Genomic DNA, 22,668 nt, shown 5'->3' with positions numbered 1-22,668 from the left:
TACTCAACTCTGACCTTTCCACTACGAAAAACATTCACCAAGTTTTCGAGCAAAGGTGCTACATTAACATTATAATTGTAATTCAGATTGTAGATCATTAGAACTAAGAACATAAGAAATAGGAGCAGGAGTCGGCCATATGGCCCCTCGAGCCTGCTCTGCCATTCTATCAGATCATGGCTGATCTTTGACCTCAACTCTACTTTCCCCGTCTGATCCCCATATCCTTTGATTCCCCGAGAGTCCAAAAATCTATCGATCTCAGCCTTGAACATACTCAACGACTCAGCAGCCACAGCCCTATGGGGTAGAGAATTGCAAACACTAACAACTCTCAGTGAAAAATGTCCTTCTCATCTCAGTCTTAAATGTCCGACCCCTCAATCCTGAGACCGCGCCCCTAGTTCTCCAGCCAGGGGAACAACCTCTCAGCATCTACCCTGTCAAGCCCCCCTCAGAATCTTATATATTTCAATTAGATCACCTCTCATTCCACTAAACTCGAGAGTATAGGTCCATTCTACTCAATCTCTCCTCATAGGACAACCCTCTCATCCCAGGAATCAATCTAGTGAACTTTCTTTGCACCAACTCCAAGGCAAGCACATCACAGATTCTCAAACGGGAGTCTATGAACCCTGGAGGGTTCCACAAGGTGATCTGAGGCAGTCTTTGAGATCATCAGATTTCTGCCTGTTTGGGACAGACTTATAGTGGCATCAGAAGCCGTAACACAAGAATTGTGTATTTTTCTCTATTTGTTGACCTATTGGCCTATTAATTCTGCAGCTCTGTCTAATTTAAAGAAAAAAGATTTTCTGCCATGATCGCACTGGTTTCCTTTGGGTAACTGGTACAGTCTTTCAGAACCTAGGATGGTAGGGGGATCCCCGGGAATGTGTCAATATTCAGAGGGGGATCCCCGGGAATGTGTCAATATTCAGAGGGGGATCCCCGGGAATGTGTCAATATTCAGAGGGGGATCCCCGGGAATGTGTCAATATGCAGAGGGGGATCCCCGGGAATGTGTCAATATGCAGAGGGGGATCCCCGGGAATGTGTCAATATGCAGAGGGGGATCCCCGGGAATGTGTCAATATGCAGAGGGGGATCCCCGGGAATGTGTCAATATTCGGGGGGGGGGGGGGGGGGGGATCCCCGGGAATGTGTCAATATTCGGGGGGGGGGGGGATCCCCGGGAATGTGTCAATATTCAGAGGGGGATCCCCGGGAATGTGTCAATATTCAGAGGGGGATCCCCGGGAATGTGTCAATATTCAGAGGGGGATCCCCGGGAATGTGTCAATATTCAGAGGGGGATCCCCGGGAATGTGTCAATATTCAGAGGGGGATCCCCGGGAATGTGTCAATATTCAGAGGTGGATCCCCGGGAATGTGTCAATATTCAGAGGGGGATCCCCGGGAATGTGTCAATATTCAGAGGGGGATCCCCGGGAATGTGTCAATATTCAGAGAGGGATCCCCGGGAATGTGTCAATATTCAGAGAGGGATCCCCGGGAATGTGTCAATATTCAGAGGGGGATCCCCGGGAATATATCACTGTTCGCATGGGGTCCCCAGGAGTGGCTGCTGGGAGTGAGTCAGTATTTAAAGAAGGTCCTCTGCACAACAAAAAGTTTGCGTTCTGTGATATGTGGAGCAGCCTTCACTCTCCATCTGCACGCAGATACAATTGAAAACGTCAAAAAATGATAAGCTTGAAAAATCCTATAACTTCGCAAAGGGTTATTTGATGCAATTTGAAAAGTATTTAAATACAGTGGAGTTCAACAGAGCAACCACAAACCAGGTCCTTGCATGTGCCATCAGAGTTGAGGATGGAGAGGAGACAGGGTGGTGGAATGAGGTGGTTACATTAGAGAATTCTGGGGTTGTCCTTAGCCTTTCTTATGAACTTAGAATAGTAACAGGATTGGGCTGCAGAGAGGGAGGAGATATTGATTGGGGTGATCAGATAAAGCCAGGTGTTGAACAGTGGGGTTCAATAACACAACTGCCCTGTATTTTAGTTTACAAAGGGTTAAATGAGCTGGGAATTTGCTGCATTACCCTGCGAATGACAGAGAGTTGTCGGGGGGGTGGGGGGAGAAAGAGGGGGAGGGGGAGGAAGAGGGGGGGGATGGCAGAGCTGTGGGTAACGATGCGACCAAACTGGAGAGGGTCCATGTGTTCCCCAACAGACACCAAAACTGCTGAGTTTTAGTCAGGTGGGATTTCCACTGAAGATTATTCACATTATAAAAACAAGATACGTGTCACTCATAACATAGACAGCAAAACATCAGTCACTGCCAGGTACGGCATGCCCTTTACAGCAGACACGTTACTAGATCCTCCCATGAAAAATTGCTATTAAAGTGCATCAGAGGCTAAGAAAAGCAGGGTGCAGGCTCTGTTTACCTCTGCTCAAGAGACAGGCCACGTGTTGTCAGACATATATGGAGCTAATGTCGACGAGGGCTGGCAACAGATTTATTTTCAGCAGGGTCATGCATGCCATTTCTGTTTTTTATTCCACTTCTCACATGGCAAATCGCAGAGGGAGGAACTGTTCAGGGATTCTTCTGTGAACTACTAATCACTGGCAAAATTATTATTTTTTTAAACTAATGTCCTTTAGGGAAGGAAACCTGCCGTCCTCACCCGGTCTGGCCTATGTGTGACTCCAGACCCACAGCAATGTGATTGATTCTTAACTGCCCTCTGAAATGGCCCAGCAAACCACTCAGTTGTCCAATCACGAAGGCGGCTCACCACCACCTTCACAAGGGCAATTAGGGGTGGGCATTAAATGCTGGCCTTGCCAGCGACCACAGGCCAGCTGGCCTTGCCACATCCCATGTATGAATATAAAAAAATTACAGAATTTACAGCACAGAAACAGGCCAGTCGCCCCCATAGGTCTATGCCAGTGCTTATGCTGCACATGAGCCTCCTCCCATCCAACTTCATGTAACCCTATCAGCATAACCCTCTATTCCTTTCTCCCTCACGTACTTTTCTAGCTTTCCCTTAAATGTATTTATGTTATTCGCCTCAACTACTCCTTATAGTAGCAAGTTTCACATTCTAACCACCATCTGGATAAAGAAGTTTCTCCCGAATTCCTTACTGGATGTACTAGTGACCAACGTATATTTATGGCCCCTAGTTTTGGTCTCCCCCACAAGTGGAAACATCTTCTCTACATCTACCCTATCAAACCCTTTCACATAATTTTAAAGGCCTCTATTAGGTCACATTATTAATCCAGGCCTCTAGATTACTAGTCCAGTAATATAACCACTACACTCCCGAAAAGAGGAACAGGAGTAGGCCATCCAGCCCCTCGAGCCCGCTCTGCCAATTGATAAGATCATGGCTGATCTGTGATCTAACTCCAAAAACCTGCCTTTGGCCCATATCCCTTAATACCTTTGATTGGCAAAAAGCCATCTATCTCAGATTTAAAATTAGCAATTGAGCTAGTATCAATTGCCGTTTGTGGAAGAGAGTTCCAAACCTTTGTGTGTAGAAATGTTTTCTAATCTCACTCCCAAAAGGTCTGGCTCTAATTTTTAGACTGTGCCCCCTAGTCCTAGAATCCCAAGCTACAACTGATAAAAGAGAAAAAGCTTCAGGAAGCCGAATTCCCCACCCCGCAAAGAATGGCAGAAAGGACACCCTCTATGGAAGGGCTAGAGGTGGAAAAGCTCCCTGTGTAAAGTTCTGAACTTTATCTGCAATGTTGTTTTGTAATCATGCAATGGAAAATACTGAACAACAGATAACGCGAGTGATAGATGACATTCCTGGTCCACTAAAAATAACTTCAGCAATAAGGGCACCAGACCATTCTCCCAATTTGGAAAGACTGCATATCTCTCTCTGAGTGCATGGGTTGATTGTACTCACAGCTGTGACATACAGAGATCTACATTCATGGTTCAAAAATTCTGGGACTATTGAAGAAACTCCTATGACCATCTTACAGTTGCCAAGGAAAGATTTTATAATTAACAAGTGATTGGGTGCCAGAGGTGTCCTCCTTCAGATCAAAGATGTTAAAGTTCTGTCTGCCTTCTGCCTGTTCAGGTGGATGTCAAAGATCACACACCACTGCAGCAACACCAACTACTTGCATTTATATAGCGCCTTTAACATAGTAAAATGTCCCAAGGCACTTCACAGGAGCGATTATCAAACAAAATTTGACACCAAGCCACATAAGGAGATATTAAGATAGCTGACCAAAAGCTTGGTCAAAGAGATAGGTTAGGGAGCGTCTTAAAAGGAGGAGAGGGAGGGAATTCCAGAGCTTAGGGCCCAGGCAACTGAAGGCACGGCCGCCAATGGTGCAGCAAAGAAAATCAGGGATCGCAAGAGGCCAGAATTGGAGGAGCGCAGAGATCTCTGAAGGTTACAGAGATAGAAATACAATAAAAATTAAGCCAAGATTCTTCATACACTTTGAGATTATTATTGCCATGGGAAGAGGTCCTGAATGCTCACCCAAAAGTCAGCACCTCAGTATGCAGTGCTTCTAACAGTGCGCTGTCCTCAAGAGTGGATAATTTCCTGGGTTGTGCTCAAATCCACTGTCCACAAGTGACAGCAATACATTGCGAACTGAACGCAGGCTTTTCTGGCTTTTCCCACCTTGATTCCTGCTGCCTGCAATGCTCGTAAACTTGATGGAAGTGGGTGAAGTCACAGCACGGATTACCCCCATTCCCTTCTTATAACCTGTTGCATTACGCAGAGGAACAGAAGTTTAAAGACAACCTGGGAACCCATTGCTGTCATTCTCTATAAAAGGCTAATTAAACCACTTAACGCCATCACTCTTGGCCCCCAACCATCGAGTTAGTAGCCACCTCAAACACATTTTCACTTCGGTCACAGGACAAGGAAGCTATTGTAGCAAAGTATTTTTAGTCAAACGTTATAACTGAAATTCCCTGGTGACTTTCGAAGCACATTCATACGTAGTAACTTCTAACAGAGTACTCCGTTAGTTTGGCTGGAGGTCGGTTACCCGAAAGTGTTAGTGATGCTGCGGTCCAAGGTCTCAAAATAAAATACAAGTGAATTGAAATTGTGCTCCGCATAGCAGAAATTATGGGAAGAGGAGTTCTGATGTGAATTAGGAACTTGTAAAATGTCAGCGTTACTTAGCACAATTTGAAGTGTCAGAGCCATGTAAAGTCAGCAATTAACATGATCAGTACCAGTTCATGGAGGCATCTCTCCCCACCCACCCAATTCATAGAGACACTCCCCATCCACCCTGGTCATTGACACACTCCCCACCCACTGTGTTCATAGAGGCACTCATCTCCCCCTCCCCACGCACCCTCTTCGCCCCCTTATCACGTCTCTCTGGGATGGCCATACCATGAATTGCAGTAACTGGCTGCAGGATTTGCCTACATAACAATCTGCACACTGCAAGATCTCACAAACAACAATCGACATCGGAGGCGGTGTTTGAGGGAGGAATGTTGGCCAGGACATCATGAGATTTCCTCCCTGTGGTTCCAACTGTGCCATGGGACCGTTAACATTCATCTCAACCACAGGGACACACATGGTGATGTTAACTAAACATCTCATCCGAAGGCCGATACCTCTAACAATGCAGCTCTCCCGCAGTCTGGCACTGGTGTATTAGCCCAGTTTATGCGCCCAGGTCTTGCAAATGGGGCTTAAACCCACTGCATTCTGACTCAGAAGCCGAGCAACACCAAATGAGCCAAATTGAAACTCTTTTGAATTTCTGTGCTCATCTGTTGCTGGATATTTACTGTGCAGACAAAGCAGCCCTGTGTTCAGACAGCCCAGCAATTTGTTTTTTTATGATTACCACCAACAATAAAGACTTTCTGTAGTCAACATAGTCACATGATCACATTTACCAGTGAATTTAAGAAAATAAATTCATAATCTTGAAGTTTCAATTATTCAGATCAGTAATTACTGGGAATATATTGCAAACTAAGCTTTACTTGTTGAAAAAACATCAACCAATAATCTCATAATTCTTAGGAATCTTTGTGCAAATGCGCAATGATTATACACAGCAAAGGAACCAATCTTCGAGTCAGGAAACCACTGTTTACACTGGCCTTTCCTCAGTCTTCATTTCCTTTGTTTCTCCCGAGTTAACAAAAATTATATTTATGAAGACCCTTATCAGTACTCCATCACACAAAAAAGTGAAAAGATAATTACCATCTGAAGTGAAGGATTTGGCCTGAGGATGAGGCTGGATATCCATAGTCTAAGCTCACACAGCAACTTGTGTATATGGAAAACCTATAGTCTGGTAAAGTGTCCCAAGATGCTTCTCAGTGTCTCAGTGGGTAGCACTCTCGTCTCTGAGTCAGAACGTTGTGGGTTCAAGCCATCAGAGACTTCAGCGCATAATCCAGGCTGACCGACAGTACAGCACTCCCTCAGCACTGCGCTGAGGTCCCGTCTTTTGGATGAGACGTTAAACTGAGGCCCCGTCTGCCCTCTCAGGTGGATGTAAAGGGTCCCATGGTGCTATTTCGAAAAAGAGCAGGTGAGTTCTCCCCAGTGTTCTGGCCAATATTTATCCCTCGACCAACATCTGAGCCAGATGATCTGGTCATTTATTTCATTGCTGTTTGTGGGATCTTGCTGTGCGCAAATTGGCTGCTGCGTCGCCTACATTACAACAGTGACTGCACTTCAAAAGTATTTCATTGGCTGTTAAGCGCTTTGGGACATCCTGGAGGTTGTGAGAGGCGCGATAGAAATGCAAGTTCTTTCTGTCTTTTTCACGGAAGTAGGAACAGGTGCTGAGCGGCAGGAGAAGATTCAGTGAATGGCAACTTGGGCGAACGGTCAGAGGGTTACAGAAGCCTAGAAAGAAACAGTGACTTCGGAGGGGGGGGGGGGGGGGGGGGGTGGGGGCGGGAGAAAAAGAGAGAAAAAAACATTTGACTGAGGAGCAAATTGGGAATCTGAGTCAGGCAGCCCTGGGATGACTCAAAATTCTGCATGGGTTCCAGTCATTTTATTGTTTGCACTACTCAACTACTCCAATCATCCTTTTATAGTTCTATACTGTACACAATACCCTTGACAACCATCTTTTAACTTGACCTTTATATAGCTGCCAGCATCATTATGACCAATCTGGTATAAAAGACTTAGCTTTGGTTGGTCGCAGGCGTTAAGTGTCAAAATCCAGCCTACTTCATGCACAGGACAGGCCAGCTGAGTTAACATTTCCAGAAATATCTCAATTGCAATGTACTGGTCTGCTTGACTGAGGGAAGATCCAGAAATAAAAGCTGCCGAACAGCTGCTCAGGGAAGAGGCAGCAAAATGAACACTAAGTATCAAATTAACTTTAGCAAAATACTGCGGATGCTGGGAATCTGAAATAAAAATGCAGGTCAGTCAGCGTCTGTGGAGAGGGAAAAACGGAGTTAATGTTTCAGGTCGATGACCCCTTTCATCAGAACTGGAAGTAGTTAGAGATTTCACCATTTATAAGCGAGTATGAAACCATCATCCCTTTTGTCATTCAATCACTCCTGCCCTCCACCCGATCACAGACCTTCCTTTTTGTTCTTTCCTCTGCACCCCCCCCCCCCCCAAACTTTTTCCCTGGCTCCGTACTCGCTTAAAACCTGTGAAATCTCTAACTTCTTCCAGTTCTGACGACAGGTCATCGACCTGAAACGTTAACTCTGTTTCTCTCTCCACAGATGCTGCCTGACCTGCCGAGCGTTTCCAGCACTTTCTGCTTTTATGAAACTAACTTTTTTTTTCCTCTTCCCCCTCCCCCCCTCCCCCACCAAAGGAAAATTAAGTGTTGCGAGATTCCAGGAATCGGGCAGAACCAGAGAGGGAACACCTCAACCCGTCTCCCCGAAAACAAAATAGGTAAACTTCAAACGGAGCTCCCCTCGAAGGGTCAGCGGCCAACTTCGCTCAGCCTTTCGGACCGGAAGGTCCCACGTTTCACCCTTGGTCTCTCGGAATTTGCAGGTGTGAGCAAGTAGCGCGGAATGTTGTGGGGGAGGGGGTGTAAGAGGGAATGCCACAATTGGCCCCAATGTCGTTGGTCTAGAGAGAGGGGAATAGCCACCCACAAACCTGCGAGCATTCCCATGGTGCACATGTCCGGATGACGGGTAAGGACAGGATCACGCTCAGCGATGATGCACCCCAAGTTCAAATAGCTCGCTGACGCTCACTATCCAGGCTCACACATGAAAGGAGTCACTTTGGTACTAAATGAGCCTAACACCTATGGATACATACTCTGGATGAGTCACTGCTTTCAAGAGATGAAAGGAAAGAATTCGAGGCTAATCAGTAAATCTCAAACTCCAATCGTATTAGATTAGATGGCTTATTCGCTCCGCAGAAGGCTTTTCTACAAATTTCCCCCAAATCTAGACTGGAACTAAAGAGCAAACTCCAGCCACGGACAGAGGAACTCTTTGTTCAATACTATCTGACACATGACCTAGCCTAGTTCACAGGAAACAAAGGTATAGTGTTCTAATAGATAAGATTCAATTCAAAACCAATGCAATCTAATAAACAGTATAAAGAGCACAGGAGCAGAATCAAGTCTCCTGGGAACTAACCTGGTGCTTAAGGGGAAGCTGGGATTTGAAAAAAAAAAGCATCACAGAACCTATATAAAAAAAATTGCCTGTGCCTGATTCAATTCCACATGGCCTTCTGATTCAAATTAAATAATATCCAACAGACATTAATTTCACAACTACTCCAGCTTTCACTTACAGTCGTGTGTACCACACCACCCGTGAGCAAGTCCTGTGCACCGTTAGTGACCAGTGGAAGCGGATCAACACACACTACAACAGCCTCCACCTTCAACTTAGCCTATTTGTACGCTGGGTGGATTCAGAGACGGCTGGGGAAAACCGGAACAGTTGCACCTGCACAGGTGGAATGATGAAGGTGTCAGCCCCATAGCAGCACTCTCGCCTCCCAGTCTGATGGAGTGGGACTTGAACCCAAAGCCTGAGACTTGAGCGCATAGTCTAGGCTGTCGCTCCCAGTGCAGTACTGAGGTGCCGTCTTTCAGATGAGATGTTAAACTGAGGCCTCGTCTGCCCTCTCTGGTGCACGTAAAAGTGGCACTATTCGAAGAGCAGGGGAGTTCTCCCCAGTGTCCTGGTCAACATTTCCCCTCAACCAACATCACCAAAACAGATCATCAGGTCATTATCTCATTGTTGTTTGTGGGAGCTTGCTGTGTGCAAATTGACTGTCGCATTTCCTACATTACAACAGTGACTGCACTTCAAAAGTACTTCATTGGCCGTAAAATGCTTTGGGGCATCCAGAGGTTGTGAAAGGCACAATATAAATGCAAGTTCTTTCTTTCTTTGCCATTCTGGTTGTCTATTCCCCTCTTATGTTCAGGAACCTCTCCACACTCCAGCAATGCTAAAATCATCAGCAGCTCAGCTGATGGTAGTTTGTTGTTGGAGGTGGCAGCTCAGCTCCCACCTTCAACAACAAACTACCTTGAAAGAAAGAACTTGCATTTATATAGTGCCTTTCATGGCCTCAGGATGTCCTAAAGCGCTTTACAGCCAATGAAGTATTTTTGAAGTGTAGTCACTGTTGTAAAGTAGGAAACGTGACAGCCAATTTGCGCACAGCAAGGTCCCACATCAGCAATGTGATAAAGACCAGATAATCTGTTTTTGTGACGTTGGTTGAGGGATAAATATTGGCCAGGACCCTGGGGAGAACTCCCTGCTCTTCTTCAAATAGCGTCATGGGATCTTTTATGTCCACCTGAGAGCGCAGACGGGGCCTCAATTTAACATCTCATCCGAAAGACGGCACCTCTGACAGTGCAGCACTCCCTTAGTGCTGTACTAGAGTGTCAGCCTGCATTATGCACTCAAGTCTCTCGAGTGGGGCTTGAACAAGCAATCTTCTGACTCAGATGCAAGAGTGCTACCAACTGAGCCAAAGCTCGCCTACCCCAAAGGCAAGTGCATTAAAGCGGACATTTATGGTTCCTGGTGGAATGGCTGCTTTGCTCTTAATTTGAGAATTAGGTATCAGTTAGACTCTCACCTCCCATCGCCCCACCTGTTTAGGTTGTAGCTTTTGAAGAGTCAGGCTTGGGTTGCCAGTGTCATGATTTAAAGTTTAAAAACGCACAGTTTAAGTGGTTGAGCTAGTTCTGAAACTATTTTTGTATATATTGATACACTCTCCGTGCCCCCCTGAAACTATTAATATGTTCCCACTGGCCCCCTGCAAATACTAACAGATTCCTAGAAACCCTTTGCAAGTATTAACATAGTCCTGGGAAACCCCTGTCCTAACTTCCAAGGGACTGTGTCAGCTCCCTAGAGGAAAACAGTGTCATCACTGCAAAATAATGATTTTTTATTCGTAACAAACCAACAAATAAAAAAACTGGATTCTCAAGATGTTGTACTCTATACCTGGCCCCATAAACCTCACAGACCCCCTAAGAACTCTTTATAAAACCCCTAGGGTCCACAAACTCTAGTTTGAAAATGTACTATAGATGTGTTATTTTGGCACCACTCTCCCCAATTCTCCAAGTAAAGGGGACTGTTTCTCCCCCTCATCAATCATCAATGATCTTTCCATCAGCTGCTGGTCTCCCGCCCACAAGTCCCACAGGATGCTGCAAACTTTGGGAGCCTTCCCTTCTCAGTTAGATAAAGTGTTTATCATCAGTATAAGGTGATAAAGATGCTTCACTTGGTGCAGTTAACAAGATAGGACTTGTGTTTGTCCAGCACATTTACACAGACCAATTCAAATGACACTTGATGATAAATCTGTTGACTAATCTTGACTTCAGCTCTTCAGCCCAATAATCAATCACACTTTAAGTGTCATTCCTTTTTCCCTAATTATCTCCCCTCCCACGTGAAGGCAGCAGCTCACATTGGGGGTAGTTCCACTGGCCCTCTGCTACCTTGTCTAAGTAGCTATTCTTTATGCATTAGCCTGGACAACAAACATTATTCGACTGTGGAGGCATCACATTCAAGCCAGCCTCCATCCTCATCTGCCGTTCGGAAGCATGTTTCCGCCTTCTCCTCCTCACCCAGCAAGTTCAAAATCTCAGCTTCCGAGGCAGGACAGGCGAGACAAAGTCAAAAAAAAGTTGTGGCCGCACACAATGTTTTCATGCTCTTCTTAGCGTCTACTCAAGGCCTTATAGCAGATGGCGTGCCCCTGCACAACTGGCACATGTATGTACTGAGTATAGGTTGGGGGAAGGGGAGGGGGGGCAAAGTGGAAACAAACCACAACTTGCATTTATACGGCACCTTTAGCATAGTACAACATCCCAAGGCGCTTCACAGGAGCGTTATCAAACAAAGTCTAAGACCGAACCACTTAAGGAAATATTAGGAGCTTGGTCAAAGAGGGAGGTTTTAAGGAGCATCTTAAAGGAGGAGAGAGAGGTAGAGAGCTGGAGAGGTTTAGAGAGGGAATTCCAGAGCTTAGGGCCAAGGCAGCTGAAGGCACGGCCGCCAATGGTGGAGCGATGATAATCGGGGATGCGCAAAACTTACAAAATGGGGAGGGGAAGGAGGAAAGTGGTGAAAACAGCCTTCTGATCACGGACCTGACAACTACAGGTTCCCATCTGTACAGTGATAGACAAGTAAGCCAAAAATACCCAAAACCAGGTAGGATGGCCCACCTCTGCACCAGCATCCAGATGTGCCACTCCCCCTCTGCCAATCTTGAAACATGCTAACCTACCCGTATAATCATGCAGCAATTCCTTCCTGTAATTGCTGCATCAAGAGGGTGTAATACATCAATAAGACCACTGGTGTATCATAATTGGCAAATAAAAATATTCATACTTTGGCTGTTGGTTGTTAAAATGTGTGGCTATTTTTCTGCTTCAACTTGTAACCGGTTTGTTTACAATGTTTAGCTTCTTGAAATAAATATTTTTTCAAAGAAAAGGAAGAGTTTTTTTTCTCCACTTCTCCAAGAAACAATAACTATGTATAATATACACTTGGCCACATCATTTCCTAGTAACCAATTACTAGGAAATGATTAGTTAATGCTTCAGGACGGACCTCACCGAGTATCAATGACACGGAATTCACTCATCACCACTTGCTCTCAGATACAGCTGACACAGCAAAATGGGGCACAAAACCCAAATAAAACCACCTCCATGAAGACGGCAGCAAATATTTTGGGATACTGTATGTGAGTAATTTGAGACATAACATGTGGTGAGTGGAACATGCTTGGGAGCAACAGGTGACTTTTGGACCTATGGCTCCCAAAGCTCTCCACCACTGGGGTTTTCCCCGCCTCATGTCTGGGTCTGTTGTAGACTCATTGATAGAGATTGATTGCTTTGATTAGTCAATAACTCCATGATCATTGAATCATGCGACTACCAGGATGGTAGAAGGCGAACTAAATAGTCTTTTATGGTCTGGCAATTCCTATTATGAAATATGGCTCAAACGAGTTGTTGATGGCTTGAGTTTCAATCTTGCCATTTAACATATCACCTAAACCCCTTGGTCACATTACTGCCTTGTAATCAAACTCTAGGGTATATCCTATTGACTACATAACTCAACATGAGCAGCCTAACTCTACTGGGTACGAACTCTACTGCAATAAATGTGCTAAAACATAAACAACAGTTTGGGTAACTAATTAAGAAAAGTACAGATACCGTGACACAATTCCCCATTAATGTCATAAATTTAGTTATCCCTTTCCACAGGGGCTCAATCATAGCCTTCCCAAGCATCAGAAGGTCTGGGCCACAAATGTAGCTCCGCAACAAATCGATAGGCCCTTTGCAGGAAGGGTCATGCCTTTCCACCACTCCCTTCACGCAATTCACTGGGCTCCAGCCCACCAACAATCTGATACCCGCTCCGCTCCAGGATTGCCTCCGACATCCCAAATTAACGGTCTAAGACCAGTTCTATCAGGGCACCACATCCTTCCCTTAAACGGGGATCCCCAGGGCAGATGGACGCCAAGAGCAGCACAGATAAAGAGCTGCCATCGCGGCACTTGCTTCGGGCCTCCGTCTTGGGCCTAACGACAGGCCGAGTTCAAGAGTGATCTCAGTAAGACTGAAAAAAGGAAGGAAAGACTTGCATTTATACGGCATGTTATCACATCACCAAAACGCCTTGAAGTGCCTCCCTCACTCAGTGGTATCATTCTCGCCTCTGAGTCAAAAGGTGGTGGGTCCAAGTCCCATCTCAGAGACATAATCTAAGCTGACATCTCACTGCAGTACAGAGGGAGCACTGCACTGTCGAAGGTGCCGGCTTTCAGATGCGACGTTAAACCGAGGCCCCGTCTGCCCTCTCAGGTGGACGTAAAAGATCCCCACGGCACTATTCAAATAAGAGCAGGGGAGTTCTCCCTGGTGTCCTGGCCAATATTTATCCCTCAAGCCTAAAACAGATGATCTAGTCATTTATTTTATTGCTGGTTGTGGGACCTTGATTCCTACATTACAACATTGAAAAGTGCTATATAAAGTCAAGTCTTTCTTTAACGGTGAATGTACATGTACAGTTACTATAAATTCATCTTCGTGATTTACATGTGCACAGTTGGGTTCTTGCTGCTGAATCTGCAATGCAGTATCAACAGGTAAGATTCCACAGCAAGGAAAAGGTAGGATTGCATTTAAGTAGTGCAAAAAACATTTCAAACAGTTTCACGTAAAATGCACTGTGAACTGCCATCACTGTTGTTATACGCAGCTGTATTTGCTTACATTTTGCACACAGCAATATCCCACGAACAATGAGACTAATCAGCAATGAATCTGTTTTTTAGTGGCGTTTGGAGGAGGAATGTTGACCAGGATATTGGAAGAACTTGAAACGGTGCCACCTGACTCACTAAATCGAGCAGTTGGGAGCCATGGGTTTAACATCTCACCCGAGGGACGACATCACTGACAAAGTAGAACTTATTACTACACTGGAGAGTCAGCCTAGATCATGTGCTCGTGTCCTGGAATAGGGCCTGAACCCACAACCTTCTGATTCAGAAATTAATGTGGGGCTCCTCCAGCTCTACAATCCTCCGAGATCTCTGCGCCCCTCCAATTCTGGGCTCTTGCACATCCCCGATTTTAATCCCTCCACCACTGGCGGCCGTGCCTTCAGCTGCCTAGGCCCCAAGCTCTGGAATTCTCTCCCTAAACCCCTCTGCCTCTCCACCTCTCACTCTTCCGTTAAGATGCTTCTTAAAACCTACCTCGTCACCTGTCCTAATATCTCCTTACGTGGCTTGGTGTCAAATTTAGTCTGATAACGCTCCTGTGAAGCGCCTTGGGATGTTTTACTACGTTAAAGGTGTTATATAAATGCAAGTTGATGTGTTACCAACTTGACTGTATTGTGGAGCCACTTTCAATGGACGATTTTATAATATAAGTGGGGTATAAGAGTGAACCAAAGAAAAAAAAATCACTAACTGATAGCAAACAGCTGTATTTTGTTACAATGCAGTTAAATAAATGAAATAAATGGGTGATTGACCGGCAGTTTCCCAGCTACACAGAATCACCAGGACTTTGGATGACCTTGGAGACCACAAGATGCACCGACCTAAAAATAGTATAAAAGGCCTCTGTCAGCTTCAAGGGGGATTTTCACAGCTAGCTGCAGCTCGCTGCAAATATTCCTCTCAAACTCCACCATGCTGGGTCGTGGGGCAAGTTTGAGTGGCAGCTGATATGGGTTTAGTTGCAGAAATGCTTTTTACGCTTTGCTATTTTAAAAGAATTGTGCTCCTCGCTTCTCTTTCGAGTCTCAAGCGGGCTGACAGCTTGCAGCCAGGGCTCTGCCAATGCTTCTCTCGAGCCAGTCACAAGGTTCGTGATCCACAGTCCAATTCCTCCCCATATTGGAAGCTTCTTGCTTTCACTTGGCAGTTCCCACACAGGACAGAGATCCAGAATTCACTGGAGTGACGTGTGAGGGAGAGATAGTAGATGCATGCTTGCGTTCTCTCCCTCTCCTGTTGCGCCGTGCAATGTAGCACACAGCTCCACATCTAGCAAACATTTCTTTTACATTTTCTCCCCATCTCCACTGAAGGCGCTAACTCCTTACTGGGATACACTTCTGCAGGATCTGGAACACAACACTACCAGAGTGATCCTTCTTTAAACGTGAGACGAGAAGATGTGTAATGCCTGCGTATTCAAATCTTGGGGGGGGGGGGGGGATAAAAAGGGGCCATCGCAGTTGACCCCAACCCTGTCCAGACCCCATGTCTACATGTGGACAACCTCCAGCAGGAGTCACTGGATAGTGATCAAGAGCAGGAACCCTAAATTCCCCCCTCAGGGCAAGTGATGGCACCGACTGGCTGGAATCAGCCAACTCAGCACAGATCACGGGGAGCAAAGAGGGACCGTCCCTGGTCTGTATTTCTCAGCTCCCTGCCACACTGTGCATTTACCCAGTCAGCCACTGGCAACCATATATCATCCATCGCAGGCACCAGTAACATGAGTGTCCCCAAATCTGCATTCACATCCTAGGGTGGGGGCTATATGTCAACAGGCACTTGAGAGGGGGGAGGGGAGGGGGGGGGAAAGGATAGTAAAATATATAATTTTAAAAACAAACACAACGAGTGGCCAGTAACAATGAGAGTTCCGAGTGTGAGCAGAGATTGGTGAAATCACAGAACTTTCAAAACTGTCACACAGTAAACTTTTATTCCCTTTGAAGCCCCGGGAAAAGTGTTACAAAGTATCTCTTCCCATTGTTTCCCCCCCATTAAACTGTGACACTTTGTTGCTGTTTATTTTGTTACCTTCTCCTCGCTGCTCTGTCCGGGTTGACTCTCCCCCGCCGTCATGGTCGCTCTGTCCCCTGCGGCTTCTTCAAAGTTGGAGGGTGTGTAAAACTTTCCCCGTTTGCTTGTGAGGGGACCGGACGAGGTGGACAGGGAGCAACAGCCGCCGCCGCCAGACAGGACTCAGCGGCGACCACTCCTGTCACCCTCCCCCCATCAATAGAAGCCGCCGGGCGCGCACCCGCCAGCGTGCGCGCACCCAGCACCCACGCTGCACTGTGCGTGCGCGTCTCTTCTGGCGGCTGGGGGGGGGGGGGGGCGCGCATCTCTTCAGTGACACAAACCAACTAAGAGTGAATCCCTCTCCCTAATTTCGTTTTTTTCCCCCCCTCTCTCCTTTTCAGTTTGTTTCCCTCCCTTTCAGGTTTTATTCACTTGGAGCAGAAATCGAATCTATTTTGTTGCATCTCACTTTGAAAAATATACACAAGTCCATATACAATGAAAAATATTTGAAATCATAGAATCATACAGCACAGAAGGAGGCCATTCGGCCCGTCGTGCCTGTGCTTTGAAAGAGCTATCCAATTAGTACCTCTCCTGCTCTTTCCCCGTAGCCCTGCAAATTTTTCCCTTTCAAGTATTTATCCAATTTCTTTTTGAAAGTTACTATTGAATCAGCTTCCACCGTCCTTTCGGGCAGTGCATTCCAGATCATAACGTCGCACTGCGTAAAAAAAAAATTCTCCTCCCCCCCGGGGCTTTTTGCCAACTACCCCTCATGATTTTTGAACACCTCTATTAAATCTCCCCTTAACCTTCTCTGCTCTAAGGGGAACAACCCCAGCTTCTCCACATAACTGAAGACCCTCATCTCTGGGATCATTCTGGTAAAACTCCTCTGCACCCTCTCCAAGGCCTTGACATCCACACCTTCATTTTTAAAAATTTATTCTCAGGATGTGAGCGTCACTTGCAAGGACGGCATTTATTGCCCATCCCTAGTTGCCCACGGTTTGATACAACTGAACGGCTTGCTAGGGCAGTTAAGAGTCAACCGCGTTGGTGTAGGACTGGGGTCACATATAGGCCAGACCGGGTAAGGACGGCCGGTTACCTTCCCTAAAGGACATTAGTGAACCAGTTGGGTTTTTACAACAATCCGACAGCTTCACGGTCAATTTTACTGATACCAGCTTTTTATATAACACATTATCAGGTTGAAACATGTCAAAGTGTTGCATACAATTAATTGCTGCTGGATTGCAGTGACCTTTTCTACTCAGGCAAACATGGCAAGAGAGGGGAGACCACTGAAAGTGAGGTTGAAGAAGGAGGTTTGGAGGAGGGGTTTTGGAAGAGAATTCCGGAGTGCACAGCCACGATGGATGAAGGCCCTCCCATCAAGGATGGAACGAAGGAGGGAGGGTTACTCATAACAGCCTAAACTCAAGAGCAGAGAACACAAGCTAGGATATAAGGCAGTGGAAGGTTGCAGATGAGGGTGGGGTGGGAACAGAAAGGTTTGTGGAAATTTGGAACTCTCTCCCCCCAAAATGCTGAGATCGACAGATTTTCATGATGTAAGGGCATCAAGGGACATGGATCAAAGGCGGGTAAATGGAGTTGAGGTGCAGATCAGCCATGATGTGATGAAATGGCGAAACAGGCTTGAGGGGCTGAACGGCCTACTCCTGCTCTGGGTGATGGAATTGGAGCTCAGGGATTGGTCCAGGCTGACTAATTGATGAATAATACCACCGGGTTAGCACAGACCAAATAACAAACTCGGGGGGGAGCTCTACAATCGTACCTCCTTATAGCATTAGACGCAAAGTATTTAGCGTATAAATTAAAGATATATTGAGGAAGCATTATAAGGAGTCATGGGATAGGAATCATATCCCAAAAGGAGGCTGAACTGATAATGTAGAAACAGCGAAGCGTACAGGAATAAAAATAAGATGAACCTGACCTTGACCTAGAGAGGCACAAACAGAACTATAGCAGAGTGCGGAAATAAATCTACCAGTAAAGGTACTGTAAGATTACACAGAATATACAGCACAGAAACAGGCCATTCGGCCCAACTGGTCCATGCCGGTGTTTATGCTCCACATGAGCCTCCTCCCTCCCTACTTCATCTAATCCTATCAGCATATCCTTCTATTCCTTTCTCCCTCACATGTTTTTCTAGCTTCCCCTTAAATGCATCTGTGCTATTTGCCTCGACTATTCCTCGGTGGTAGCAAGTTCCACATTCTAACCACTCTTGGGTAAAGAAGTTTCTCCTGAATTCCCTATTAGATTTATTAGTGACTGTCTTATATTTAAGATCTGGGGTGTAATTCACATCCTCACACTTGTTTTGTGCCTTTGAAATATAAGGGAGCAACTAAGATATTCTAGTGAAGTCGCAATTGTAGCATGAGAGAAGGGTTTATACTCAAGGGAGTCAAAGGTTATAGTAGGTAGACGGGAAAGTAGGGTTGAGGTCACAACCAGATCTTATCAAATTGCAGAGCAGGCTCAAGGGGCCGAATGGCCTACTCCTGCTCTTAATTCGAATGTTCGCATGTAGATTTATAGAACATTCTAAATGGAGGAAGTGTAACAATATTTTTAAACTGAGATCTAGGCGAAGAGCTGAAGCCCATTTTTCAGGCCAGGCTGAACATCGTATAATATTCAAATACAGCACGAGGAGTTTGAAGCAAAGATGGATTTTTTTTTTAAAGTGAGAAACTTAGGTGTAGGGCTACGGCCCATAGTGCAGAGCTAATAGAGCAGGAGAGAAGTGGTAAAGCAACAAGTCGTGATTAGGTGACAGCAAGCTTGGGTTTTAGAAACCTATAGATTGTAGGGGGAATATCTGGGACCTAATTGAAAGTATGGTCTCGTATAATAGAGGCCTGGCATATCGCCTCATAATGTGGGCCCTGTATATATTACACAGTGCAACCTACATGGTGTTTTGAACGTCATAAGAATTCAGCTCCGAAGGGTTAAGCAATGCGTTACTAAATATACTTTGCTCCAGTAGTTTCCCTGTCCTGTGACCTAAGTGAAAATGTGTTTGAGATAACAACTAACTTGATGGTTGAGGGACTAGAGTGACAGCTTTAGGTGATGTAATCAGCCTTTTATAGCAAATTACATAGAATGTACAGTACAGAAACAGGCCATTCAGCCCAATAGGTCCATACCGGTGTTTATGCTCGACACGAGCCTCCTCCCACCCCTTTTCATCTCACCCTATCAGCATATCCTTCTATTCCTTTCTCCCTCAGGTGTTTATCTAGATTTCCCCCTTAAAATGATAGAAATGGGTTCACAGGTGGTGCTAAACTGATCTTCCTCTTAGGTGACACTTCTGCCAAATGTCAGCTTGGCTGAGTTGTAGCGTTCTTGTCTCTTCGTCATAGCTTTGTAGGTTTGAGCCCTGCTTAAGTGCATAATCTGGACTGACACTGCGGGGGGTGCTGCACCGTCTTGTCCAGACTGCAGGCAGAAGGAATTAAGCTGCACTTTGCTAGATAAACCTCAGTTGGTAGTGCACTATTGTCTCTTGTGGACAGTGGGTTCAAATGTTGGCTACTAAGGTATCCATTCTAGAGGATGGCATGGCTAGATTTTGGCTGATTGGCCACTCAGCTCTCTCTGTAGATATAACAATTCCTAAGGGCAGAAGTTCTTTAATTCGTTCTCTGGATGTGGGGGTCGCTGGCATGGCCGGCATTTATTGCCCATCCCTAGTTTTCCTTGAGAAGGTGGTGGCGGACCCAGAATGTCATTGAGGTCAATTATATTGTCCTGGCTGACATCAGCAAACTCAGCACAGAACAGGAATTGGCAGGAACCTTCCAGGCCTGTGTGGCTGAGACCAGGCAGCGCATTTACTGAAACAAAAGCAAAATTCTGCGGATGCTGGAAATCTGAACTAAAAACCGAAAATGCTGGAAACACTCAGCAGGTCAGGCAGCATCCGTGGAGAGAGAAACAGAGTTAACGTTTCAGGTCGATGACCTTTCGTCAGAACTGGAAGAAGTTAGAGGTTTAACAGTTTATAAGCAAATACAGAGCCAGGGAAAGAAGGGAGGGGAGGAAAGAACAATGGGGAAAGGTCTGTGACAGGATGGAGGGCAGGAGTGATTAAATGACAAAAGGAACGATGGTGCAAGGCAAAAGGGGGTGGTAATGGGACAATTAAAGAGACAAAAGATGGGTCTCGAGGAGCTGTAAATGGCAACAGCAGAACCATTACCAGCACCTGCTGAAAAAATGGGAGCAGTGGTTATGATCTGAAGTTGTTTGAAATTGATGTTGAGTCCGTGAGGCTGTCAGGTGCCTAATCAAAAGATGAGGCCCTGTTCCTCGAGCTTCCATTGAGCTTCATTGGAACAGTGCAGGAGGCCAAAGACAGAGAGGTCATAGTGGGAGTGGGTCGGAGAATTAAAATGGCAAGCTAAGGGTCACGCTTGTGGACTGAACAGAGGCTTTCAGCAAATCTTTGAGTCAGCTTTATGTCGATGTAACTTTGAGGCAAGATTACAGTGAAGAACTAACTCTAGACACAGATCTCAAATCAGTCTTTCCTACACATGCAGATCACTGGTTAAACATGCTTTTTGTTGGCAACTACACTGTGGGAAAATCATGTGGAAGATAAAAAGGGAGAAATCTGGAAAACTCTGAACTGTAGAGGTGGAACTTTAAAGGGACACTGTCTTCATGAAAAAATGTTTGGCCAACCTTTTTTTAAAAATTTGTTTACGAACACATAAGGCAATTCACTAGTAGTCTTGTGATTGTGACAAAATTGACACCACTTTTCCTTCCTCACCAAAACAAAAACAGACTGCCAAATACTTTATTCTTTTTTCATGAGTAGAGTTCCCCTTTAAGTCAGGGCAAGGGGAGGGGCAGCTGTTGACTCTTCCTCTGGCCTTTATCGCCGCCGTCTGGAGTTGTTTTGAACTTCAGTTTATTCTGGGATCATTACTTGCAGCAACAGAAAGTAAATGGCAATGAACACCCTAAAGGCTTTGTCAAACTGAATTCCTAATCAAGCAGAACTCATCATCAAACCCAAATGGTGTTGACACAGAACCCGTTAAAATTCTCCTGAAATTCCAGTGACCTATTTTAGATGCATGCAGAAGAAGAATGCCTTTGTATTAGAGTATCAGTCGTGGCTCAGTGGGTAGGACTCTTGCCTTTAAGTCATGATAAGTCTATGGGTTCAACTCCCACTCCAGAGACTTGAATACATAATCTAGGCTGACACTCTGGTGCAGTGTTGAGGAAGTGCTGCACTGTCAGAGAGAAAGAGGTTAAACCAAGGCCCCATCTGCCCTCTCAGGTGGATGTAAAAGATCCCATGGCTACTATTTTGAAGAGCAAGAGAGTTTTCCCCAGTATCTGAGCCAATATTTATCAATCAACCAAAATCACAAAAAAGATTATTTGGTCATTTACCTCACTGCCGATGTGGGACCTTGCTGTGCGCAAATGGCTGCCCTGTTTCCTACATTACAACGATGACTACACTTCAGAAGTACTTAATTTGCTATGAAGCGCTTTGGGACTTCCTGAGGTTGTGAAAGGCACAAGTTTATGACAACTCGTGGGACTGTTTGCTCCAGATTCGGGGTCACCTTCTGTCTGCCCCTGTCACAGCCTAACCGCCTCGTAAAAGGTTCCAGGGCTTTAATCTCAGCAAAGTTGACAGATTTGTTGGTTTACTGACTGCTGGGCCCTCATCGCTGTGGGAATAAGTTGTTTTGCAGAAAAGCTAGGGTAAGCAAATGCTTGTCAGTAATATTTGCTCTTATGCTACGGGATTATTAGGGAGTCCGATGGATTTACTGGCCATCGCGTATAGCGGGCAAATCATGTTACTGCAAATATATACGCCAAATGCGGTCGAGACTGTATATCCTTCCTGAGGTGCAGTGCCCAGATCTGAGTGCAATACTCCAGATGGGGTCTGACCAAGGCTCTGTACAACTGAAGCATCACTTCCTTCCCTTTGTATTCCAGTCCCCTTGAGATAAAGGCCAACATTCTATTAGCCTTTTTGATTACTTTTTGTACCTGTTGAAGGATGACACAATTCTCCAGGTCACCCTGCCACATACCTATCTGCACAATCACGGACTGAGATTCTTTCAAAAAAACAATTGGCTTTAATATCACTCAGCTTCAGCAGCCAATGCATCCCATGCATCTGAAGGACAAACTGAGGACAACACAACTGTCAATCATACACTTGTGAAAACTATATTGCACCTGATTTCTCACACAATGATTATCTGCACACTGAACTTGGCTTCTGCTCTGCAATAAGCAATGATGCCATTTTGCCGGAGAGTTTCCGGATAGCGGAGGCTTCATCTGGCCAGTTTTGGCCTGCAACAAGCCTTCCCTACTGCTTGAAGTGGCTGCTCTGTATGAACACGAGAACATGTCCACACATGTGTTCTTGTATGCCCAGCAGGCATGTAAAACAGTCAAGCCCGCTGAGCATACAAGCCAGTTTCTGTTTCTGTGCTGTAGACTCAATTTAACTCAATTTAGAACCCAGAACTTCTGAGGCAATAGTACTGACTTAACTAGCTTCTGATAAAATACATAAAACAGTTCTACCGCAACATGGTCCAAGAGGAAGGAGCAGTGGGTTATTTTCACCAGTAGTTTTTAAACTCTTTAGTAATACTACACGGTCACTTTCACATGATTACTGGTCCTTTGCATTACTGTCATTTCCAATTGTAAAGTAATTAGTTTGTTTGATTACTGTACAA

At 45.4% G+C, this 22,668-nt stretch overlaps 1 protein-coding gene across 3 annotated transcripts in view; it reads right to left on the bottom strand.

Annotated features, from left to right (window-relative positions):
* The window catches only part of usp28 (ubiquitin specific peptidase 28), a 65,002-nt gene extending 48,913 nt beyond the window's left edge, over window positions 1-16,089 (bottom strand). For 2 of the 3 annotated variants that reach the window (XM_067970897.1, XM_067970898.1), the window contains exon 1: window positions 15,881-16,088. In XM_067970897.1, coding sequence (XP_067826998.1) covers window positions 15,881-15,925 — 45 coding nt within the window. In that variant the 5' untranslated portion in view covers window positions 15,926-16,088. Of the gene's footprint in view, window positions 1-15,880 lie in introns of all 3 variants that reach the window. The other variant, XM_067970899.1, reaches the window with a different exon arrangement.
* Between the last annotated feature and the right edge of the window lie 6,579 nt (window positions 16,090-22,668).

Source organism: Heptranchias perlo, chromosome 33 (assembly GCF_035084215.1).
Source record: "Heptranchias perlo isolate sHepPer1 chromosome 33, sHepPer1.hap1, whole genome shotgun sequence".
In the NCBI taxonomy this organism is placed as follows: Eukaryota; Metazoa; Chordata; class Chondrichthyes; order Hexanchiformes; family Hexanchidae; genus Heptranchias; species Heptranchias perlo.
This window is presented reverse-complemented; position numbering and strand designations above follow the sequence as displayed.